The 25,804-nt window shown below is 46.0% G+C and overlaps 2 protein-coding genes across 4 annotated transcripts; one reads left to right on the forward strand and one right to left on the reverse strand.

Annotated features, from left to right (window-relative positions):
- Positions 1-1,186: 1,186 nt before the first annotated feature.
- LOC128450777 (cytochrome c oxidase assembly factor 8) lies at positions 1,187-5,083 on the reverse strand. Its single transcript, XM_053434436.1, has 5 exons — positions 4,824-5,083; positions 3,296-3,493; positions 2,546-2,609; positions 2,315-2,405; positions 1,187-1,412 (listed from the first exon to the last, which is right to left on the reverse strand). The coding sequence occupies exons 1-5, from the start codon at positions 4,962-4,964 to the stop codon at positions 1,292-1,294; spliced, it is 615 nt and encodes a 204-aa protein (XP_053290411.1). The 5' UTR covers positions 4,965-5,083; the 3' UTR covers positions 1,187-1,291.
- bag5 (BCL2 associated athanogene 5) lies at positions 3,928-13,834 on the forward strand. Of its 3 annotated transcripts, none has more exons than XM_053434435.1 (3): positions 3,928-4,042; positions 10,772-11,665; positions 11,973-13,834. In XM_053434435.1, exons 2-3 carry the CDS (start codon positions 10,806-10,808, stop codon positions 12,511-12,513), a joined length of 1,401 nt encoding a protein of 466 aa, XP_053290410.1. In that variant the 5' UTR covers positions 3,928-4,042; positions 10,772-10,805; the 3' UTR covers positions 12,514-13,834. The 3 variants fall into 3 exon arrangements, with proteins under 3 accessions (XP_053290410.1, XP_053290409.1, XP_053290408.1); XM_053434434.1 differs by lacking the exon at positions 3,928-4,042 and adding an exon at positions 4,901-5,837; XM_053434433.1 differs by lacking the exon at positions 3,928-4,042 and adding an exon at positions 6,180-6,316.
- The last annotated feature ends 11,970 nt before the right edge of the window (positions 13,835-25,804 follow it).

Genomic DNA, 25,804 nt, shown 5'->3' on the forward strand with positions numbered 1-25,804 from the left:
ACTTATTGATTTAGTTCGTTTCTTAGTTAGAAATCCATTTATTTATACAATTGTATATGTATTTATTCAGTTAGTTATTCATTGATTTGTTAAAACATTTAAATACTTATCCATCTATTTATTTAGCTATGTATATTTTTATCAATTTGTTTTTTTAATGTATTATTTATATATCAATGTTTTCATCTATTTATGTATTAATGAATCTATTCATTTATTTATCTATTTACAAATACATTTATTTATACATGTATTTACTTACAAAACAGCGTAATTATTTAGTAATCTATTCATTTATTTGCTAATGAATCTATTTACCCATGTGTGAGTCGTTTGATTTAATTATTTATAAATCTATTTATTCATCTATTCATTTATTGCCTTGATTGAACTTTCGTCTCACGTCGTCTTCTTGAAAGAATCCACAGAGGTAATCTTACATGTAGGTTTTACTCATATTATTTAGATTTAAAGCTTTTTATGAATATACTCTCTCACCAAAGCACCAGTCATGTCATCACATGAAGAATTGCACTGTAAACAAAAGAGTGTACCAGTAACTGCAGTGTGATGACGAGGAAGTGACTTGTGTATGTTACTGTACAGATTCAGTGAAACTAATACTTTTTGATAACATACTAAACCCAAACTTAGTGACAGATCCTTTCAAACTATGACTAAAAGATTGTGATATAGTTTCTCTCGTCTTCATATTGTATCGATGAAGAATCTGTAGCTGAGGAGGCTTCACTCAGTACGATACCCTGCATTGATCGTTCACCACCTCTCACACATCATATCATCAGAATCAGTGATCGAACCAACAGGCAGGTCGAGGCACCTCTACGTGTTTTCACAACTTAACCTTAAAACTGTAGAAGCGCTCTGGGCCTGTGTTTTATAACAAAGCGCACGTAGCCGTGAACAGACCTGATACAGTTAGTGTTTTATGTAATTGTGTTTCTGGTGAACAAACTGCTTCAGGGGAAGCGCCTCCTAAATTCAGACTATTTTCCAGAGTGATTACAAGAACGACTCAGAGGGAGAAAAATCAATTTAACAGCTAAAAACGTCTTCATCATTTTGTCTCCAAGTGAGCAGTGGAAATATCAGTGGAGCTGAAGGGAAACCGACCGAATCCACCAAACATTAAAGATAACAAGAAAGGAAAGAGACAAATCTCCAATTAGATTAGATTAGATTGTTTTTTTAATTCTTGGTAATTAATTTACAAAGGAAAAAGCAAAACACAGAAACACACAATAAAAGACTTGACAGGGGAGAGAGCAGTTTAGGATCCGGAGGCAGGAGAGCTGGTTTTCTTCTTTCTGTGTCGAACAGTCGTCCACATGTTGGTCAGGGCGACTCGGGCCATGAGCAAAGTGATGATGAAGTTCCGTCTGTACCATTCCCTGGAAATGAAAAAGAGAATTAGAAGAAAGTGATTATCACATTAATCAACTCCGTCATCATTTCTCAAACAAAAGTAGTGAAATTAGATCATATTTGCAGATATCAGCCTCTTAACACAAGGTTTCATCTGTTATATGTAACTCTTAACTCAATATTTGGGCTTTGCTTTATGCTTTAAAGAGAAATGTCTTCTTTTATATTGAGTGACACTTTGAAGGGGTATTTTGGTTCTGTTCAACCAGGGACCAGGTTCATTGACATCCAGTAAGATCCAAGTTCTACTCTCCTGCTCCCTCCCTCGTGTGTCCACCTCCGTCCTCCTGCTTCAGCCCGAGTGTTAGAGACTTGAGAGTGAGACGCCTCGTTGAGTGGGACATGTGTAATGATTCCAAACTCTTAGCAAAGACCCTGAATAACAACTTCATACCATCACTGTGTCTCTGCTGCTGGCAGAGACGATCTCCTGGACCGATTCTAAATGTGTTTTTGTAAGAACCATTCATCTACACACCCACAATCATAAACCAACGCATGAAAAGTAAAAGTTTGGAAGCTGGTAAACTTTGACTTGAACAACATTGCAGACAGAGGGCTGGAATGTGGAGGCACAATGTAACAAAGGTTTGTTGTTTTGGAAGATTCGAGTTCAACCTGAGACAACAACTGAGACGACAAGGACACAGTCGTGCAAACAAAAGTAAAAACCCACACATCCACACAACTGAAATCAGGTGCACATGTGGTGTGTGTGTTTTGTGTGTTTGTGTGTGTTTGTGTGGGCAGGAAACTTAGTTGCTACAGTGTAAGACGACGTCAGTTAAAGCTCAATGCTCCCGTGGAGGGGGACGGACCCGTCCACCCAGCAGCACCACGAGAGACACTCGGCTGCAACACAACTCACTTGTTGTAACTCATGTGTCGTGTTCTGTTATTGTCCAGGAACATTTTGTAGAACACCGCCATTTCCTCTGAGTTGAGGCATCGCCGTTTTCCTGGGTGAGAGAGAGAGAGAGAAAGAGAGAGAAAGAGAGAGGGAGAGAATTTTACTCTCATTTAGAAATCACCAGCTTCACCGTGTGTGTGTGTGTGTGTGTGTGTGTGTGTGTGTGTGTGTGTGTGTGTGTGTCCTCACCTTGCTCATCACGCACAGTCAAGCCTTTTGTCTTCAGTTGTGACGTGATGAAAGAATCTCTGTCCTGCAGAGAGAGTAAAATATGAGATCTTAACACATTTCAATAGATTTTACCAAAAACAAAAAGTCAACACTGATCTGTTCAACCCTCATGTGTCAGCAGAGGAATGTCTTCTACTGAGAATCACAGACGTTCCAGGTATGTTGCTGTTTCCGAACTGTCTTTAGAATATCTGGTGTTAAATTCCTTCGTCAGTTTTGAACTTTAATCCTTGAGATAAGGAACTTTTTTTTACTGGAAATATTCATACACATTTAGATTCTAACAGATGTGACTAGTTGCATTAGAGTCCTGTTGTGTGGTGCTGCTCTCTGCTGGTGACAATAGGAACTTTACTCCATAAAAGAACAGATTAAACCTCCTTCCTCACACTTTTCATTAATAACAATGAAGACGTGAAAGTTATTGACCATCAGAACTTTTAATCCCATTTTTTATATCATCAACAAACGAATTAAAACCAATCTTATCGGAAATATGAACACTTGAAAAACACCAGAGTGAGAAGAACCACCTGAAATGACAGAAACTATGTTATTTGATAATATTTGGACATTTTAGTTTGGTCCCTGTCCCGTCCACTAACATGGAGGAGGCAGGGTTTATGACCTTTACTGCAGCCAGCCACCAGGGGGGGATGGAGACGCTATAGATGTATTTTCTAACAGAAATAGAGAAAGCATCTTCACCTTGTTGAAGGAGATGTTCTGCTTGGCCCAGAATTCGTGGTTCCAGTCCTCCGTCTCCTGCCGGAGGTTCCTCAGACGTCTCTGCAGCTCCGACTCGTTCTCGGCGACGTGGTAAACGATCGGCCGCAGGTTCGACAGAGGGTTGGGTGGACCGATCCAATCGCACGTGGAGCTGGGTGGAGGTCTGAAGATCGATCTCTGCATATGGAGCCAAAGACAAATACTGTCAAGGCTGCAACTATTGCTTGTTTCCAAATCTTCTCTCAGCTTCCCACAGGATGTTTTTAGATGTCTTGATTTGTCAGTGTCAAAACCTAAAGATGATCTCAAATGGAAAAATCCTCAAACAATTCCTCAAAACTCCAATGTGATGTTTTCCAGTAGCTTTTTGTGTTCAACCTACAGAACGAAAACCAAAGATATTCAGTTTAACTAAGATGAAAGACTGGAAAAATTAGAATCCTCATATTTCGAACCTCGTGATCGTTTCTTTTATTCCCTTTAAATACAATAAATATAACGTTTTTAAAGGGTTTATGACTGAAGGCCAGGGAGTCGCTCTGTAAACCTCTGTGTGAGTGAGGGGAACGTGTCATTTAGATATATAACAGTATTAGTTTGAGCACAGACTGAGGTCACGTGGCTTTAGAAAGCAGCTGTGCCACAGAAGCTTATCAGGTCGGACCAGACTGAAGGATGAGAGGAGCAGCGAGGAGGTGAACACGCTCCCACACCAGAACCACAGAGGTAAGAACTTCTTCAGATTTACTTAAACCTCAGGAGAAAATAATATGAGGAGAAAATACACAGTTTCTAAAATTACAGCAGCAATTCACTGACACTAATGAAGCAGGTGCATCACTTCAATATCGATATCTATCCATTATTATTTCAGCTCCGCAAACTGAGACTGTCTGGTTTTGTTGTTTTGATTGAAAAACACAAAAAAAACATTTAACTTTTTAAGTGTTTATAAGATTGAACTTCTTACAGCTCAGAGTCTTAAAGAAAGAGACAACTGGATTCGTAATAGAATATAAATAAATAATACACTTCTTATTCAATTTTGTCATTATGAATTGAATCAAATCGTGTACTTCTGCATCTGAAATGAATAAGTATTTGTTTTGCTTTATCTCAGACTGACATGTTCACATCGGTTTTTAAAAAATAAATAGAAGACAAAGCACAGAAGAGAAAATATAGAAATACAATAATCACCTTTGAAAGGTCCAGAGAGAGAAACACATGAAGATGTTTGTTCCAAAAACATGAGTATAATCATTATCTCAATTAAAACCCTTCAAATCAGTTTATTTGAGTCAGGGAGGAAATCAGTCAACACATCACAGACGTGCATGTCTGAAACTGGAAGAAGCTACAGACCTGACCAACATGCATGTAGCTCTGACAGACACACACACACAAACACACACTTACACACACGTGAACAGCCTGTGAGCCTGCAGCTGATTGATCTATGACTTGATAAATGCACTAACACATTATTAATAACCATCAAACCAACCTTAGGAGCTGTGCTCTGCTGTGTTTTGTGCTGGGAGCTGCAGGATCGACTGGTCCCAGTTGAGAGAGCCACAGGCCGGAAGCTCCTCCAGGTTAAACTCCGCCTCGCGCTCACTGAACACATGTTAGACGATAACAACATATAACTATGATATTAATATGATATATAAGAGGTTGTTGTGGGTCCTCGGATCACACAGTGCACGTCCTTCTGTGCACGACCCGACGAGCGGTCACGTGGATCCGGCAGGAAACAAAGGTGCGCTCAGAAACCTCACCAACACGCTCCGGTTATAAGAGCTCGGGGCGGGGTCTTTTTAAAACAACATATCGCATTATATTTATCTTTACTATGTTTATTATATAGTATATTACAATGTTTTAACATGTATATGTATTCCATATGATATAATATTTCTTTATTACTACAAGATAAGCCAGTGCTTACATGTAATGTATTTAAATATTTTCCTGTAACATTTTAAATATATATAATAGTACATAACTTATTATGTATCTATAATACAACAAGACAGGGCAGTTTATATACATACAAATATGCATTTAAATATTGAATATGACCTAGTAATAGTATCAGAAATACACAACACTCGAGCAGCAATGAGTACTTGAATTCTAGCTACGTGACAAACGGTGCGGCAGCATGAGAAAATGAAGCGCACCCAATGTTGGACAACCAAAACCTACCGTTGGATCCACTTAAGTCGCAACAGCCGCGAACAAACACGGTTAAATCTGTATTTATATTCACTGTTGTTCGTGTATTTAAAGTTAAATTAATACATATTCACTCGCTCGTAGTAGCGGAGTCGAAGAAACGTCCTGAAACCGCTTTAATGTAGAGTGGTTGGGCTCAGACGAACTCCGTGTTAGTTCAGCCCGTGAGTAAAGTAACTCCTCTGGAAGGTGGCTAGGTGAGCTAATGTTGATCTCCCCCCGGAGGAGCTGCGCACTGTCCGGCTGCGGGTCCGATGGCTGTGCGGTGGTTGTGCAGGTAAGACCCAGTTTATTAAAGTGACTGGAGTGTGTGTGTGGACGGTGGGAACCAGGCCGGAGTGATTTGGGGAAGGTGGGGCCCGAGTCAGGTGATCCCCGGCCGGCTAGCTTCACTACACACAATAGCCTCGACGCGGAGCGGCCAGCGCAGGAAGAGCCGGACACGTCCCCGCGTCCCCGGGTCTGATTCGTGGGTTTAGATCGTGTGCGGGACTCGGTGAAGTGTGTGTTTATTCAGTAAGTTGTGTGGAAGTGGAGGAAGCGGCGGTGGGAGGGGCGACCCCAGCACCAGCCCCGTCGCAGTCAGTCATCCAGGCGGGCGGGCAGCCAGTCGGGCGGTGGGTGCTGAAGCTGACCGGAGCCCCGTCACCACCGGAGACTCGGACCTTCGTCCCCGAGCAGCCGCCCTGCCGCCGCCGGCCCATGGGAACAGACCTCCGCCACAATGTGCGCGAATGTGTTCGGAGTTTTGAAAAGGTGAGCACCGGGCTGCAGGGGCGTGTGTGGGGGGGCGGCGGCGGCCGGAGATGCTGCGTGAGATCGGGGAGGTGTTAGCTGAGGTGATGGTGCAGAGCTGGAGGGTTCCTCTCCCCCACCAGCCGGATCCTCCGGGCCGACATAATGCGCAAAGCGGGGCCGGTGCATGCAGCCTGGAGCCCGGGGGAAGGAGTCTGATCGCCCCGGGGAGAGGATGTCTGATCAGGGGGTGTCTCCTGCTCCTTCCAGCCTCCTCTGCCTGGGGCTCAGCTCCACTTGACTGGCTCCTGGCTCCAGTCCCGCCAGGCTGGGAGAGGTTTTACTGGGATTATCCTAATAAATGCTCAGATTTGGGAGCTGTGGCCCAGCATGCGTTCATCCACTGTGCTGGAAGTGCCCAGCCCCGCTCCGTGTTACATAAAGGAGCTCCAGGAGATGCTGATACATGATCCTGTCTGTAGTGAGGAGTGTTAATGGTGCTGTGGAAAAATAATCATCATATCGTGACCTGCAGAATTCATATGCAACAACCCCACCGAGCTGTCAGGGGCCTCGGCCTTCGTGCACCCTCTCCCTCCGAGACGTGGCTCACGTCCTGTGTTGCTGTGCAGCTTCCGTGTGGAAAGAGAAAGTTCACTGTGGTGTCACCGGGCCTCAGGAAGGAATAACCTCAGTCTCACAGGATTCCTCTAAATCAGGGGCCATGAGGAGGTGGAGGGGCCAATTATATGACCCACAGATCAAGCACATTGTGTTCTTCATAATATAGCGTATGTGACTTCTTCCCAAATTGTTATAAGTATGATCATGATTATTAGTAGGTGACAGGACTGGAGCAGCTCAGGGGCCAATCAGATTTCAGAAATCTGACCCTGGATCCACCCAGAGCTCAGTTCTTCACATCTGTTGTCAGATGTTTTCGGTTGATCCTTATTTAAGTAGATTTATTGATCCTGCTCAGTCTCTTCATATCAAGTATCTGTCAACAAGCCAGTCCAGTGTTTGACGTTGTTTATTTTTATGCCTCTGTGTTGGTGACAGTCGTGGCCTGGGGTGGTCTGTCTGTCTGTCTGTCTGTCTGTCTGTCTGTCTGTCTGTCTGTCTGTCCCATCGTCTGTGGACGTCCTGACGACACCCTGAGGCGATGTCTTCTAATTTGGCTTCAATGTTCGCACGGACTGAATATGATGTTTGTGGTTAAAGGTCAAAAGTAAAGGTCACTGTACGACTCTCGACCTCTCAAGCAAGACGCAAATATTGAGGCCCAGGTGCAGATTTGAAGGCAACATCAGATTTAGTCCGTTTGCAGATTGTCCCTAAAAGACACAAAACGATCACATGAATACACAAAAGATAAAGAATACAACTACAAACAGATGCAGTGGACTACAGATTCCTGTCCCACTGACACATCCCTCCTCTGTGATATAACAGAACTGTTTATAATGATGGTCTACATGACAGCTGACCTAATGTGAAGCCAAATCTCAGAGAGCGCCCTCTGGTGGCAGGGGGCAGTGTAGGTCATAAACCCTGCCTCCTCCATGTGAGCAGTTGAGACATGGACCAAACTAAAAAGTTAAAATTGTTCTCAAAGATGGTTTCTGTCACATTAAGGAGTTTTGGGTTCAATTATCAATTTTCCGGTAAGGGTTGTTTAACTTATTATTTTAATGATATAAAATGAGGGTTAAACTTCATTATCAGCCGAGACTGACTCCTGATTGGTCGAGGGCGTGTATCTGCGGTGATGGGATCACAAAAACGTGTAAATAGCATACGTCACGTGAACTGGGACAAATAAAACTTCTATGGAGGGATCAGCTGATTGTTTTTCACAATTAATCTGTAAATTATTTTGTAAATGAAATGTTTCCAGAGCCCAAAATGACATTTTCAAATGTCCAAAAGACAAATGGGTTCAGTTTAAAACAGAAAAACAGCAAAATCTTCACAGTAGAGAAGCTGATTTTAGAGAAAAATAGAAATTCAACCATATCCCTGTTGTTATTCTGACTAAGAGGTGAGACTCTGCTGCGGGTGAGTCGTGTGGAACTGGGAGTTGTCATCTCCCAGCTCGAGGAACCTGTGACACACTTCACTCGGCTGGGAATCTTCAGGAGATGCAACCGACTGTTTCATATTTTTGGGTGTTGGTCAGACGCATTGATTTTTTTCTCTTCTGTGTTTTAAAAAGCCAGATCTGCAGGCAGCATCTTTTCTTACTGGGATTAGAGAGCTACCACCAGTGTGTCAGCCACCGAGCCCGATGCAAACACATAGCCCTGCTCTGAATGGTTGTCATGTGGGTGTTGTTGGCAAATGTAGGTTAACCTCATTCATGGTCTTGCATGATCCTCAGGAGAGAATCTCATTTGTTCCTCACGTGTCTTTAGGTGAATTGTTTTTCAGTTGATCTGAAGTTAATAGGAAATAAGAGCAGACTCCACAAAAAGAGGCGAAGGTCAAAGAGAGACTCTAGATTCAGGGGGAGCTCTGGCAGCGTTTAACTGCAGTGTGTTTTGGGAATGTTGTCGTCACTGTCCTCTGCGTGTTGACACTAAACACAGTCTTGGTTCTGGAGATCAGGGCTGGAATTGTGGGTGGGTGGAGGTTTAAGACCTGACTCTTTGCAAAGAAGGGAAAACCAAACGTGGTGTCGTGGGCGAGGACACGTTTAGAATTCTTTAAACGAGGATATTCGCTGCTTCTTTCTTGAGTTGTTGTTTGTCCGTGAGCAATTATTGTTCGTGGCTTTAGTGTCGGTTCAGTGGTTTTCAGTGACCTGGTACTGGAGCTCACATTCCGACCGCACGCTCAGCTCGGCAGCTTCTGTCCCATCTCATCAACTTTTGTGTTTCCAGTCAGTGACCCTTAAATCATGGGACAAATTAGTAATGAAACTACAAACAAGAATAAATATCTCACCAAAGTTTATTCTAAATATTGCATTTTAATAGATAACGTCTCCCTAAGTGGTTCATGGGTCAGACAGGTTTTTGATCTAGCTTCTGTAACTGGGTTTCTCACAAGCGTGAATCCACTGTGCTTCGACCAATCAGAGGAGCTTCTGGGAGCTGGGGGCGTGTCCGGTCGCCCTGAAGTGGAAATCATAATGAAAAATGGATAAACAGCAAATTACAATAAGAAAACACTTATTTTAATTTGTTGTTATTATTAAGTTGTCACATAAGCCAGCATTAAATTCTCACCTTTACAACAATGTCATCAAAAACAGAACATTATGTACATGGTTGAATTTATAGCAGTTATATTTGGTTGCATACGGGTGTTCCTCTCCCACTGGTACCAGCTGATAACTGAATCCCAGTGCCTATGGAGCTGGATCTCATAAATTTGGGGCAGATACTGATGTTGAATTCCTTATATCTGTGAAATGTTATCAGCTGATAAATTGGTCGAGCTCTGTGAACAGACATATTTTAAGAGGGTAGTTTAGAAAAGCCGCCTCCTCCAGGAAGCACTGACAGGTCATTTTAAACTGTAAAGCCCCCGGTGCTCGAACATGCCTCGATCACAGGTGTTTAATAATCCATCCAGCAGCACCTTCTGAACACTGTGTCTTTATCATCATGTGGTTTGTGTAGAAAGATGAATATTGGCTGCTGTGATGTGAAAGAATCCAGTATCGTTCAGACTCTAATCCCAGTTTGACTAAAAGGCTTCGAGGAATTAGAAGCAACAAAGCCGACGCGTCAGGATCAGTTTCCAGTCGGATGAAACCGTTTTTCTTTCCTCGGCACATGTGGTAATATTTCTGGAGACCTGCACAGCAGTGGAGCATCAGGACTGCTCACACTGAAGATGGATTATTTTCATGTTTAATGACTCTTTGGGCCCGAGGCTGGAGAGACTGTTGAGATTCAACACTTTATTCTCTGCTGGTGGTTTTTAACATGAATCTGAATCTTCCTTCACCACTGTGGTGATCTCCAAATGTTATGTGTTGTTAACGTCACTAAAGATATCAGACTAAATGCTGCACAAAAGATAATTTACTAAAAATTCATATGCATTCATATGACTTCATCATCTCCTGACGTTTACTGATACAACAACTAGCCCAACAGATTAAATAATCACCTGTAGCTGCAGGGGGCGCTGCTGCTCAGTCAAAGTTACATAGTGTTGCTTTAAGTAGCTTGTGAGAAATCAAGGTGTTTTAGGTTCAGACCCTCTGTTGTGAATTCCTCTGGACTCGGTGGAGACTTCAAACGTTTGGCTGAAGCTGCTGATATTGTCTCTGAGCTGCTCTGGCAGTGATCCAGACATTAGTTGGAGGTTCTCTTCATCCAGAGCTGGATGTACAAATATGAAAAGAAGTGTTTCATGTGATCCAGCCAGTCGAGGCCTGTGGACAAAGAAGTGAGCTCCACTCAGGCTGTGATTTGTTGCTCTTTGTCCTAACCTCCTGCCGTGTTGCCTGTTTTCCAGCTTGTTTGGGAAGCCCTTTGATGGCGGGAAGAGAATGGACCATGGTGGCCCTCCGCAGCATCAGCATCCAATGGAGCAGCAGCAGCAGTCGTACAATGCGCAGCACCCTGCCATGATGCGTCTGTATGAGGTCCAGAAGCAGGTGGCGTCTCTCGGGCCTCAGGTCTGCACCTTCAGCGGCCTGCAGAACGACAGAGACTACAAGCGTCTGGAGCGGGAGCTGACCCGGCTGCTGCTGGACGTGGACCAGGTCGACACCGAGGGCAAGCCGGAGCTGCAGGGGGCCCGGAAGAGAGCGGCGCAGGAGGTGGAGGGCCTCCTGAGGTACCTGGAGGAGAACGCCACGCACCCGTCCCGTGTGGCCATCGAGGAGCTGAGCAACGAGGCGCGGCAGCTGGTGGACGACCGGGTGGTGGCCCCTCAGCGCGTCGGGGGGGTGGCTGAGATAAACGACGAGCTGGTGGAGGCCCTGCAGCAGCTGGTGCTGAGGCTCACCCAGGTGAAGACCGAGGGGAGGGTGCCGCTCCGCAAAGCCCGGTACCGGGCGCTGACGCGTCTGTGTGCCGTGCAGGACGTGGTGGAGGGGCGCACGCAGCAGCAGACGCTCTCCCTGCCGCTGTCGGGCGAGACCCACGAGGCCGTGAACCGCATCAACCAGGTGATGGTGAAGGTGAGCGTGGCCCGCAGCCAGCTGGTGGCCCTGCTGATGGGCCTGAGTGGGAGGGACAGCTGCGCCCATCTGTCACGCATCCTGACGGAGATGCAGGTGGAGCTGGACGCTCTGGACGTCTCCGGGAACGCAGCCATCAGAAACTACCGGAAGCAGGTGGTGGAGGAGATCAATGGTCTGCTGAAACATCTGGACCTGGAGGGGGAAGGAGACGACACGCGCAGGTAGGGAGAAAAGATCCACAAGACTTCAACTGCAGTTTAAGATCTTTTCATTATTGTTCCATTTGCAGATTAATGATCCATTTGATGTTATTACTAAAAATTCAAGTCCAAGATTCTTAATCCGTCAACACAAGCAGTTTGATAAATCATCTTGTTTTCATATAGGTGACAAACATTATTGTTTATATCACTGTCCTGAGGCTCATGGTTTAAAATGTGACTGGTTAATGTCTCGCAAATAAAGAACTGGCATCAGCTAAACTTGAGTCTCTTGAAGTTTTATATCTTCCCTGTTGTTCTCATTCAGATACGAGTTGGGTCACAACAACTCCATCCGTGAGATCGAGAACGTGCGAGCTCACGTCTCCCACCTGCGAGAGGGGATCCTGCGACACTGTGCGATGGGCGACCTCAGCTTCAGACCCAAGGCCGAGCTGCAGAGCCTCCTCACGCACCTGGACCAGGTGGACACGGCCAAGAACCCTTGTATCCGAGAGGCCCGGCGCCGCGCTGTGGTCGAGGTCCAGGCCATCGTCACCTTCCTCGACCTCCGCGAGGCCCTGGTCTGCCGCCAGCCGGGCCACACCGAGCACCCGTCCCACCGGGCCGTGTGGCAGGTCCTGGGCAACCTCTCGGACCTCCAGGCCCAGGTGCTGGGCTTCGACGGCAAGAGGGTCGACAAGAACTACATGATCCTGGAGGAGAATCTGACCAAGCAGCTGCTGTCCCTGGACGCCGTGGACCCGCAGGGCGACGAGACGGCCAAGGTGGCTCGGAAGCAGGCGGTGAAGTTTGCTCAGAACATTCTCAACTACCTGGACATGAAGACGGACGAGTGGGAGTATTAACTGAGTCAGGAACATGGAGCACAGGGCAGGAGACGCAGGTTGGACGTCTCTGCAGGAACGAGAGGAGCTGATAATGTGTGAAAATACATAAAAAACTGACCTTATCATTCCAGAGGCTGTAAATATATCGACTCAAATCCCCAGAATGCAAAGCAGCAGCGCTTCTCTTTCGTCTCTTAGTGAAAGTCGTGGCTGATCCTGCTGAGAGGGAAACATCACAGAACTCCTCTAGTGAAACACAAACATTCTTTTGTGCTATTGGACATTTTTCTCTTCAAAATCTCGTGTGTGTGTGTGAGAGTCTTCGTCATTGTCGTTGTGTATTTGACGTGTGTGTTTGTTGAACCCGCTGCCAACGCACTACATAACGCCTGCTCCACAGCTCGCACCCCCCAGACTGGACCTGATCTTGATTCATATCCCGATTAGAGAGAACTGGGCTCGGTCCAGTACGGGTTTCCTGTTGGGACTGGGCCCATTTTAAAAGCTGAAATGTCAAATTCTAAACTTTCTGGTTTATTTTTGCTGCAGTTTGTGTTAAAATCAAATCTGGAAACGAGTTGAATCTTCAGTCGAATGTTCTTTTAAGTAATTGAAGAGATGTTTGGACAAAAGTGTCATTTCAGAGGTCACGTTTTAAAAGTGCAGTGCAGGCGGGTTGAACAAAGCCGGTAACGAGAGAGAGAGAGAGAGAAAAGAGTGGGATTATTGATGTAAGGTCATCCTCCGCTCCTGTGTGACCTATTTATCTCCTCGCTGGTTCGGCTCTCACACACACGTCTGTGACGTAAACCCGACCGACCACGGGTGACGTGGAGAAACACTCAACTGACAAACAAGGAGCAGAAGCAGAGATAAAGTTCCAGGAAACTTAAATCCATGTTTTAATCTGGTGCAGCCGCCGCCCGTCAGCTCTGATCAGGAAGTCTGAAAAGATAAAAATACAGTTCCACCCGCTGCTTGTGTTGCCGTTAGTCTGTAGTGTGTTCTCTAATGTTTGTTGTGACTTTGTGCGATCGCGTTGTTCTATAAATGGATCAGAGCGACGGGAGAGGAGGTGAAAATGTGCTGCTGCTGCTTCAGGTTCTTTTTTTTGTTTCTACCCACTGCTGTCGACCAACTGAGGACAGGGAGCGTCCCTGTGGAGAGGAAGAGGAAGAGGAGCGGTCCCTGTGGAGAGGAAGAGGAGGCTGTGATGTCCACTGGATTGACACATCAAGGCTGAAGCTCGCAGTGTCCTGTGTGGGAGAGACGAGTGACGGTGATCGCACTCGACAGAGTCTTTTAGAGACTGGATGGAGCTGCTGGTGCAGAGGGGTGGGGGGGGATGGGGGGGACTGGGAGAGGAGTTCAAATCTCTGTGCCTTTATTTTCACCCTTCCCTTGGAACTGGGTTTGTGTAACAGCAGCGACAGAACAAAGACCAGGCAGCTGTGTGGAGCTGAGCACCTCGGCCGTTACCGCCACCACACATTTGCACTACTTGTCAGAAATTGAGTCTTTTTGCAAATCAGTATTTACTCCCCAGATAATGGTGTTGTTGTTGTTGTTGTTGTGGTCAGACTGAGGACGCTTCTCGTAGCAGGAAGCAACACGAGTCACTTTGTGCTGTCACACTGCAAACAGCCTCCCTGAGAACAATCAGACGACCACAACTGAAACGGCTCATCAGCTGAATCTAGAACTTCCCCAGAACACTGACTTACCTCTGCCTCCTCCCTCCACCAGTGACAACTGGGAGTTGCCCCTCGTGAGTAACAGGAAACCAGCAGTAAACAGATCAAATGAGATAAAGAAGTTTGTCTTCAGTGCAAATTTACAAAAAACATCCAGAAGAAACCAGATAACGAGAAAGTCCTGGTCTCAGTTCTAAGCAATAATAGTGATTATTTCTCCTAATAGATGAAATTCAAACATCTACATCTACTCATCTACTGATGAAGACCCCGAGATTTAACAGAAACATCCACAAAAGCAGCTTCATTGACTTTGAGCAGAAGATCAGTTTGGCTCTGGCCTCACTTTGCCACATCAGCAGAACCAGAGGAAACCTGTGGATCTAATCTGATCCCAGGTCTGACAGCAAACGACAGAGAAGCTACTGCAACTGACGCCAACATCTCTCAGCCGAGTTTGCTGCTCGCAGTGTGAACGAACACCAACAGGTCAAATGTCTTCATAGATTCTATGAAACAAGTTGCTCAGATGTGATTTAAGACACAAAGCTGAAGCAAATCATTTGGCTCTTTGTTGCCCTGTCGCTTAAAAGCCCCTCTACTTCCCTGCTTGTTCAGTCAACTCCCACAGAAGCTTTTTATCTCCATTAAAGCTGCGTTTGGAAACGCTCTCTGGCACAAACCCTGCAGCTCCGCCTCCTGGTCGCAGCTCCGCCTCCTGGTCGCAGCTCCGCCTCCTGGTCTCAGCCCCGCCTCCTGGTCACAGCTCCGCCTCCTCAGACGGGGGAAACTAGATGAAACCGTGTTGGTCGCCCGGCTGTCGTTGCAACAGATGTCATCTCACAGCGAACCTTATGCTCTCTCAAACCAAACCAACCCGAACACACCTTAAGTTCACATGCTCTTTTTTTGTATGCAGTAAAAACATATATATATATATATATCAAATCAATATGTACATTTAGTCCTCACAGTTGAGCTCTGCTTCCTTCTCAAGCATCATTCTTCAGAAGAGTTTTACAGTGGAGAGAGAAACGCTCTTTTTCCGTCTCGTCCTCTCGAAGCCTCAGTTGTTTTAAATCAGTGTTGGTGAACGTTCTGGAAAACAAACACATTTATTCTCGGTGGTTCATGAGGACAAACTCCAGAGGGAGCTCGGCAGTGAAGCTCGGGTCAATACGTGATGAGGTCGAGATGTTTGTGTCAGAAAGACGGAGCAACTAGCTATCAGTGTTTGTATAGAGACTCTAGATCCAAGCTACACAAACCTGTTTCACTTCTGAATTCATAGGGATTGTAATCAATACGTGTTGTAAACTCTACAGCTGCAAAAGGCTATCATTAATTAATCTGTGGGTTAATTTCTCAATAATTCAATAAATCATATGGTCAGAAATATTAAGCCTTGAAACATCTTGTTTTTCATTTAAACCCTAAAATAATCAAATGTTTTATTTGGATCCTTGTTCACTTGTCGAGCATCAGATATTCAAAATCTGAAAAGTATTTCTCAGAAGCTAAAGTAGACAAACAATGGGCACATAAAATATAATGTTCCTCCCTAATTTCAGTATCATGACAAAAATGATCCCGAAGAAGCCGCATCAAAAAGAAAAACAATATTTTATTCAGACCTGTTATCAGCTCAAATATTGTGGCGTCTTTATTCGCTGTCATTTCCCTCAACACTCGGCCGGACGCTAAAAGCTTCTCGGGCTCGTCCGGCCTCTCGGTGGCACTGGAGTCCATTAGTGAAGAGCTTTAAAAGATTCAGATCCAGATGTGTTACTTCTATCAGCCTTTTACCGGACAATGCTTTTATAACCAAACAACAGATCCATGCGCTGAGTCACCTCCAGATTCAGAGGCTTTCAATATTTGATTTTCCTGCCCTGTGTTGAATGTAGTCACTGAGGAATGTGTTTGTGTGTATTTCTTTAAACAAACTTAATTGTAACATCTCAAGGGACAAAGTGGGGAATCTGAAAACCTGGAATAATAACGGACCAAGATAAACATTTAGAATCGTAGAAAGTTACTAGAGGAACCGAAGTTCTTCCTTGTGGAGAAAACAGTTATTTCATTTTATTTAAGAGCACTTCTATGTTCCCGACTCCCTGTTGGTTATCATGTGCTGCCTTTCTCTCTGAGGATGACGAGTTTGCTCCGAGACAGGAAACGTTTTCCTCTTCTTCCTCTTCCCAGAAATAGGTTTTCTTAAAAGGCCTTTACCTGCATTGATTGTGACAGACTTCTGCTGCTTCTCCTCCGAGACACGCTTGTACAAAAACATGAAGACACTCCCAGGCCGAACAAATATTGTGTGAATGCTCCATGGATGGTTGTGTTTTAAATTTGTATTCTCACTGCAAAATAAAGACGACTCGTCTTCATCTGTGTTTCTTTTTTATTCCTGAGTCTAGAACGTGTGCAGAGGAAACAACATGTTTCTATTAAAGATGAAGAAATACGTACTCAGGACTTTTTAAGAAAACCTTCAGTAGCACAACACAAACTCCCCCCCCCCCCCCCCCCACACAGAATATAGTGTTTTAAATAGTGTTATTAAAGTAAAATGTTTTAATGCTCTAATGTTCATCACTGTCCTCAGACTGTCCATCGCTGCTGCTCCTCTTTCAGCCTCTGTCTCAAACACTTGGTTTTAGCTCTTGTCTCTTTAAGATACACCCCCCCCCCCCACACCTCAAAAAGCCCACTCTGCTGTGATTGGTCAACCGCTTCCAGTGCGTGAAGGAAAATGGTGGCACCTTGCGTCACCGGGCTTTTTGAGGGGGCGTGTCACACTCGTGGCTAGGTGTGTATTATGCAAATGTGACGTACAAGAATAAAACAGACTTCCCTCTGATCGGATCAATGGATCAATATCCCTCTCGTTATTGATAACTTTTATAAAACAATAAAAAAAAAGTCAACTTTATACTCAATTATTTGTAAAAATGTGAAGTAGAGCATATAGATATTAATAACATGTACTGGTGGTCGCACACATTGTTTCAGATTATCACCTTAATGCTTAAATCAGAAAGTCATTATACATTTTTTCATTTTTATATATATATATTTTCCGATAAAGCTCTAAATCCCCCGACTCTGCCTCCAGAGTCCAGATTTCTGAACATCCAGAGTTCCTCCTCCAGCCAACAGGGCGCAGCTCAGAGGTTCAACCTGAGAACACTGAGCCGCTCACGTCTCCCAGCCGGTGACCACCAGGCCGCCTCCTCAGGGACGCTCCATGCGTGGGATCACATGACCTTTCACACTGCGACCGACCAAGATGGAGTCTCTCTCAGAGGACGCTCACGTCCGTCCTCCGTCCTCAGCCCGAGGACACGGAGCAGAGCGACGCCTCGGCTCAGGGACACTGAGTGTTTAGATGTTTCTCAGTCAGTGAAACAGAAACAGGCCGAACACGGTTTTCTGTCTGACAGATGCCAGATTGGATTCAGACGACTTGAGGCGTAAGAGGGTTTAATCTTCTTAATAATACTTAAATACTTAAGTGCTGCAACTAATGGACTTGTTAACGGACACAAACATAAAGATCCTTAATCCTCTTGTATTATTGTATTTATCTTAAAGACCAAACACTCAGAATAATGCGTATTTGTCTGTATTTAATTCACATTGATGTTTTTTTAGATTCATAACAACATCACCGATTAAATCCAAAGGATCAATAAACAAAGTGTGTCCAGTGGACAAACGGTTAAGCAAATGGTCGATGGTTTGATTCCCAGTCAGAGCTTCCTCCGTGTTTCCTGTCTCTCACCAGATCAATCAAACATAATCAAAAATGTCTCAAATAAATAATGAAACTAAGATAAAAAGACAATCATTTTGAAATATGAATCTAATCTGAGGAGCAGGAAGGAAGCGTTTAGAAGAAGGAAGGACACACCTCCAGATTCCTGTTCTGCTCCAGATCCTCCAGAGTCAGGAGGATCTGACATGTTTCAGGGGGAAATCTGTATGTTGTACAGCCACCAGGGGGCACCACATCCTCAGTGGGCTGCTCAGGGCCCAACCCCCCAGTGCAGATGGCAGTGGCGTGTTATAGATGTGTGCGTCCGTGTGATGCAACATGGAGGTTATAAAACACGGCATCGAGCTCAGCAGCGTCGATACGAGCAGCAGCCGGGACGTTAATGAGATTCTTTTATGATGAATTGTCTGATTTGATTCTGCACACGATGCAAAGGTCAGAGTCTGCAACCAGCAGCTGTAGAACCCTCCCAGCACGAGGGGGGGGGGGGGACGTGGTTCTCACAGGAAACTGTGTGGAGTCAGATGTGGGGTGTGATGTCGAGTTGTGGTTCCAGTGTCTCATTTACACCTGTTCTGATTCTGAGAGAAGTTCTGATTCTGAGAGAAGTTCTGATTCTGAGAGAGGTTCTGCTGCAACAGCCGTCTTCATCCCTGGATCCTGAGCAGCACCAGTTAGTGTCCAGGGATGTAACAACACAACTGCACAAAGAACCAGTGACGCCACAGTGTTCCAGTAACAACAGCTGAAGAACGATGAAGTCACCCAGTGGTTAAAGATCTGAACCTGTGGTCAACTCTATCTGTAAACAGGCTGATCCCAGTGAAGCACTGGTGAGAGGATTGTTTTTGCATGAGCAACATGACCTCATTAGAGACTCACCAGGAACTCTCCCAACACAAACATCCAACGTGTGCAGAGGAGAAACTCCTCCAGAGCATTTTTCGGATACCCCAAAGCCACATATTCAGAACAAAATCTGAAACACAAAATATTCTGTAAGTATAAATATATATATATTTATATGCACGGACCTTTAGGTATTTGGTGATATATGCAGTTGAGTAAAAGTGAAAGTATCCCAAAATAATGACCTTTTAAGCCCTATGAGACGAATTGTAATTTGTGAATATGGGCTATACAAATAAAATTTGATTGATTGATTGATATAGATTATTTACAGCAAATTATCCTAAATTAATTCAAATTAATCCAAACAACAATCAAAGATGGAAGCTAACCTTCGTTCCCTGTTGCCACAACAGCTTTGTCAATGTTGGATCTTTTCATTCAGGCCTAAAAGTCTTTCACAGATTCTTGTGTGATGGACAGAAAAGAAACCAAACAACAGAACTGGAACATTTTTTATGATTTTAATAAAGACGGGAACAAGTCGACATTAAGAGTCAAACAAGGGCCAGAGTCATAAAAAGCTTCAGGATCATCAACAACAAGCCTGTATTTATTCTCTGTGGCTGTTTCCAGCTGTGTCACGTCAACTTATCACAACATCTCTGTTTGGACCCGAGTGAGAGCCGGAGCATCACGAGGGACGAACATGGAGAGACAACCGTGGATTCTCTGTGTGGTTATGTCACGAGGAACTCACCCCCCCCCCCCCCCCGGACCGAGAGGAGGAGGAGGCCGGAGAAGCACAGTGAGAGGAGCAAGATGTTCAGGAGGTGCTGCAGAGCCCGAGGACCAACGATGAATCCCTATTAATAAACAGAGTGCACGTTGGCCTGTTACATGTAAAAATAGTCCCACAGCAGAATCACTCTGAACAGGGAGGGAGGGAGGAAGGGAGGGGGGGGGGGGGTCCAGGGATGAAGGGAGGACAGTGTTGTGGACTCTGGTTATGTCATGTGGTATGCAGCAGGGTCCCCAGCGCTGTCAGCTGTGCAGCGGTGCAGAACCAGAGGGGGGGGGGGGGGCTGTTACGTAAACGCTCGCCGAGCCTCTTCACCCGGCGCCGCCATCGATTAGCGTAAGCTGCCTGGAGGGGGGGGGGGGGGCTGAAACAAAATGGCTCCTAATCCCTGTGACCTGGGTGGCAGACACTCGGACCACCAGCCGCCGGGACATCGACTCAGTGGGTTGGACATTTGGATTGGCTTCACCTCGCTGCTGTGGAACAACCCTCGGGTCAGAGGTCAACTGGCCTCACTGGGAAACCCGTGGAATACTGCTGCTGGTTTATGGCCTGTGTACGTGGCCCCGTGCAGGAGGTGAAAACATAACCTCCTTGGTGGAGGAAGTTTGAGGGGTTTTAACTTCACTGCACCACGCTCACAGGGTCAGGAGGGGGGGGGGGGGGGGGGGACTTGAAGCTTCCCAGTGTTCCTCACTGAGCTGGAAATCTTGGGTGAAGTCCGCGGCCCGTCAGCTGTGCAGGACAACAGCTGGAGACTCCATTTTGACACGGTGCAGTTATCACTCCCACCGTCACCATCGATACAGAGCCTGATGGGGACGGGGCCATATTTGGCCGGTTGCCACAGTAACACGAGGAATTACTCACTCCTCCTCCTCCTCAGCTGCCCCCCCCCCCCCCCCCCCCCCCCCCCCCCACACACCCCCGATTTGGCCCATGGATATTACTGTGTGTCTCCACTCCCACGTTCTACATCTGCACTTAGCTCGCCGTGCTGTGCCAGGAAAAGGCCGAGCACAACTGGCGGTGGCAGAATAGAGAGGGAGTTACCGATGTCATGTGATCTGTGTCACATGTCCGTCTGAGGGACAATCGTCCATCAGCTTCTCCTGAAGGGAATCCATAGATAGAGAGGACATTTATCCGTCACGCTAAACAAAATGCTCGTCCACTTCTGTCTCTGCACAGTTGCTCTCGTGCATTTTTCATGTAGCCTGGTGTGTTCACATCTCAGGGCCTGAGCTGAACCCCCCCCCCCCGAGTGAGAGCCGGTCATATTTAATTCAGATCCGATCCACTGTGAGTCCACTCAGAGCTCATGTGTGGTGGTGAGGAGCAGGGCTGGGTGAGTGTCACACCTCAGCCTGCAGGGGGCAGCCGATCATCGAGCACGTGTCCTTCTCACCTTGAACAGGACATGTGATGTGTGTGTGTCCCGTCCCCCCCCCCCCCCCCCCCCCTCCTGCAACCTGTGACACAAATATTTCACTGGAGCAAAAGGAGGAAGAAGCAAAGTGCTTGAGGAGTTTAACAATCGCACCGTGGTCAGATTTAAAGGTTCATGAATCCTGAAAGTGGGACAATGTGCGTTCCTGGGTCAGTGCTGTGAAAAGTTCTGTTTCTGCTGGACGCGAAAGTAAACAACTGTTTACTAACAAGTGAAACATAAGGGAGTGATTTGTGTCAGCCCCCTAGTGGCCAAAATGTAAACTAATACAGCTTTAAAAGTCCTGTCAAAGTTACTACAAGGAGGTTTTTGAATGGTTATTAAATGGTCCCATTATGAACTTATCAGGCAGAAAATTGTCTTTATATACAAACTAATCTCAAAGTCTGTGATCAGGTCAGATACCTGCGAGGGCGGGGCCATTACATTCACCATCACTACACCTGGCTTTTTAATGGTTTGGGTAATTTGACAGACTCGTTGAAATCAAAGCACCAGCAGGTTACATTAGAGTGCAAGCACAGGGTTTTGAGTGAGAGCGTAAATCTCAACAACTCGTGCTCTCAAGCTGAAAGACCACGCTCTCGAATAAATTATAATAAGACTCACATAAATCGTTATTAACTGATTCCTAATGGAACCGTCTGGAGCCGCGGTCGCTGGGCGTTCCCCCAGCAGAGGTCAAACTCACTCTGCACCTGCTCATACCTCCAGGAATGAGACGCACCTCCTTCTGCAAACACACACCTGCTGAGAGAGACGGCTGCACCACGGGTAAAGAGATGTGGAGTGTTTACCGGCTGCCACCTTATCACAGCGATCATTCTAAAGAGCTGAGAGAACTCGGAGAACATTAATCTGGTGAAACATTAGCACGTCGGCGTTCGCTGCCTTCGATGGAACATGAGAGCTGGTGATTACAAAATCAAAGTCATTTGAATCAAAGTCATCTGAAAGAGGGAGTTTCTTCTGCTCATTGTGGGAACTGCTGGTTTTTCTCTATGATCTTTAAAGTGTTGACCTTCTACCTAAAGAGCCTTGAGATAATGTGTGATATGATTCAGTGCTTGTGGCAGTTGACCGTCCCACGTGGACTCTACCACACCCAGCCAGAGACAAGGGTGTCGCTAGGAAGCATCTTTATTACAGTGTTCACCACACACACAAAAACACACACACACACACACACACACACACACACGTGAGCAAACATATAAGTGAAGTTAACTTCCTGAACTCTGCAGCTCAGTGTCTCTCATGTGTCGATGTCTCTCTGTGTGTCCAACTCCTCAGTGTCTGTCCATCACTGTCTTCCTAAGGAGCCTTGTAAACCTGAGGCCAGCTGGCAGCTCTCACCTGTGCTGATGATCCTCTGTTGCAGGTGAAGGTACCGTCCCCCCCCCCCCCCCCTCCCCTCCACATGCCCCCATCACCAGTCAGGCCAGGGATCCATCCAGCCTGACCAACTCCCCCCCTCCCGCCTCCCCACGGGCCAGGTGAGGAAGCCAGCCTGCACACTGAGGCTCTCTGGGGGTCGGGCAGGTGGGCACCGCCTCACAGGCGTCCGGTAAACAGGAACCAAACGGGCAGCAACCCCCCCCCTCCGACGAGGGGCCCCGAACAGGAGCAGCACCAGGGGACACTTTGGTTTAATTAAAGGAGAAACTGAAGCTTTCAGATAAAACCTTTGTTAAATTCAAGCAGCTGAACGTGAATCACATGTGGAGTGTTCCACCTCTGCACACTGACTCGTGTCAATGGTGTCCACATCTGTTCATTCAGCCAGTTGAGTATAATTGTACAACTTAATACAGTCCAGATCGATGGTTAATGGGACGGCTCTGGCACCAGACATGCGCTTGAGCAGTGAACTGTGGGTCAAAGCTTTTATCGCTGAAGCGTAAATACGGTGGATTCCACGTTTCTTCTGGTTTCTCTGGTCGTTCAGGTCGAGATACAGATACGTGATGACAGCATCATCAAACGTTTTGTAATCTGACGTCAATCCAGCTTCCCATAATACATCTGGAGAGCAGAACCTGCAGAGAAGGTCCTCAACCACGGCCATGGCAATTGACTTCTTGTCAGCAGCTTCAGGAATGTGGATCTTGTTCTCCAGCCAGTCGGACAGACTCTTACTGACGGTGCTAATGTCTGTGGGCTTCTTTAAGTTCTTCAGTTTTCTGTGGGTCTTTTTAGAAAGTGCAACGATGAAGTCCATGTTCTCCAAACTCTTCATCGGCTCAACATCGACCTCGGGATCAACCTTATTGTGAATGATTGATGGAACAACCGCTGAAAACAAAGATTTGCAGCTTCCTGAAAAGCTGATTCTGGAGGATCCTGATCGGCTGCCGGTGTTTTCGTCTGTGTTCACCATGTTTGTGATAATGACTTCAATGTCGGCCATCACTCCCGCCAGCGTCTCGATGTTATTTGTGTTCTCAAACAGGTTGTTCTTCATGCAGAGAAGCACCTGCTGCACGAACCTCTGCACCGCGTCCTCGGTCTTCACGTACAGGACCTGGGGAGGAAAGCCCGACAGTTTGAAGTCTGCCTTGCTCAAGCTCTCCGTGATGACGGTTCCAGAAAAGCTGCAGTGTTTTGCAAACATGGTAAATGTGGGGCCGACCAGATGATGATATATTTTATAGGTCAGCTCCTTTGAAAACTTCCTCCTCATGTCAGTGGATTCGATGTTGGCTAGATGTTGGATGGCAAAAGCTGCAAGATCCTCTGAAGACTGTTTGGTTTTCACACAGATGGTTGTCGGCCAGCAGGTTCTCCGTGTAGGACGAGTGGAGCTGGAACCAGTGTTCTGCTGTGAACTGGTCTTGAGGCTCACCAGGAACTTGGAGCCTCTTTCCTTGAATGCTATCCTCAGGTTTAACAGCATCTTTGCAAATAGCTTTTGGACAAATCTGGAAAACCTGCGTTTGTGTATTCCTTGGTTGACACCTGTGACGTTTCCTTCAATAAACGTTCTTACCTTTTTAAAAATTGATCTCATATCAAAATTAGGTTTTGTCGTGCTTCTCCGACAAAGAAGGTTCTTGCAAATGTCACTGACAATATCAGGAGCTGCATTGTGAGCCTCCAGATAGTTGTTATCTGTGGGAGGATGTGGAACACCATCTGTGAGTTTGAGGAGAACCTCCGTCACAGCTTCAGTGGCTCCGGGCTCAGAGATCTTGTACCTCATGCTCTGACACGGTTTCCCTCCGCAACACAAGGACTTCAGAGTCAGCTCTTTCAAACACAATGCAGCACAACACACAATTTGTTGAAGGGACTTTGTGTTGGATAGGGAGCCATCGACATAGAAAGCAGGCGCTTGGGGCCAAACGGAGCAGTTTAGGATCGCAGATGAAATGGAGCTGATCTTCTCTGAAACCTCCTTCTCAACTAGAGCCGTCAGATCTTCAGCATGAGGACATTCCACCTTTCGAATGTCAAGAGCGTCCGCAAATATCCTAAGGAGAGACTCTCCCTGAAATATGTTGATGTTCTCCAAAGCTTTTTGTAGATAAACTGGAGATGCTCTCTTGTGCAGGACCTTCTCCAACACTGGTTTGATCGTCCTCAGAACCGTTGTGGTGAGTGTCTGCACTATCTCTCTCATCATATCAGACAGTGTCACTATTAAAGCAGAGTCATGAACCTCTGTAGCTAACATGCACCACTGTGCTGCAGTGAACCTCTGGAAGTATTTGTTCACAATGGGCACGAGAGCCTCTTGCCTAAAAAATTGGATCATTTTGCTTGATTTGCTTTGTTTCTTCTAATCTTGCCACAATGTTGAATTGTGGTTCTTCTTCTTGTTTGTTCAGTTTACTGCAGGTTGTCACGCTCTTCTTTCTCAATCCGCAACATCAATATCCGTGTGCTTTGAAGTAGGGAAGGCATGTGATATCGCCTTTGATGATAAGGAGCTTTATAATCCATTTTATTGGTTGAGAGGTAGAGCTGGGTGTCATCTGCATAGCAATGGACGTTTATGTTCAATTTACGGAGAATAAGGCCAAGGGGAAGTAAGTAGATGATAAACAGAAGGGCCCCAGGACAGAACCCTGAGGAACACCAGTAGTGATGGTAATGGCTGGGATTTGAATTGATTTTGACACCTTTAAGCTCTAAGCACTTAGACGTGAACTTGGAAAGACGAGGAGACTCCAGATCTTCTGGTGATGAGGGCCGACGCCGGTTTGGAAGAGCTCTACACAACAACACGGATCTGTCCACAGCAGAATGTATACGTCATGTTCCTGTTGTTGTGAACGAGTCGGACCCGACAACCTGCTGCTGCTGCTGCTTCACATTTTGTGGAGTTAGTGTTTGTTCTGTGAAGCAATAATAAAGATGTGATTTGGGCGATTTGAAAGTGAGTCTCCTTGTGATTAGTTGCTTCTCAGTGTTTCCACAGCTCTCGTGTTTCTGCAGGTTGAAGTTCAGCCGTCGCTCTGTTGGTATCACGAGGTCGAGCTCAACCTGTGACCGTCACCAGGTCCCGTCCAGCAGCAGCGATTAGGCCGAGCCCACATGTAGGTCACAGAGTCCTCGTCTCTTAACGTCTGTTTGGGACTTTTCACTTCCTCAATGACACGCCTTTGAAAAGTGACATCACCTGCAGCCAATCAGGAAAAGGCTCAGACAGCCAGTAAAGGTTTTCTGCTGATAAGCTGCTGGTTCGTTGGAATGAACTCGTTGTAAAACTTTTATCAAGGACAGAC

The sequence above is a fragment of the Pleuronectes platessa genome, chromosome 11 (genome assembly GCF_947347685.1).
Source record: "Pleuronectes platessa chromosome 11, fPlePla1.1, whole genome shotgun sequence".
NCBI lineage: Eukaryota > Metazoa > Chordata > Actinopteri > Pleuronectiformes > Pleuronectidae > Pleuronectes > Pleuronectes platessa.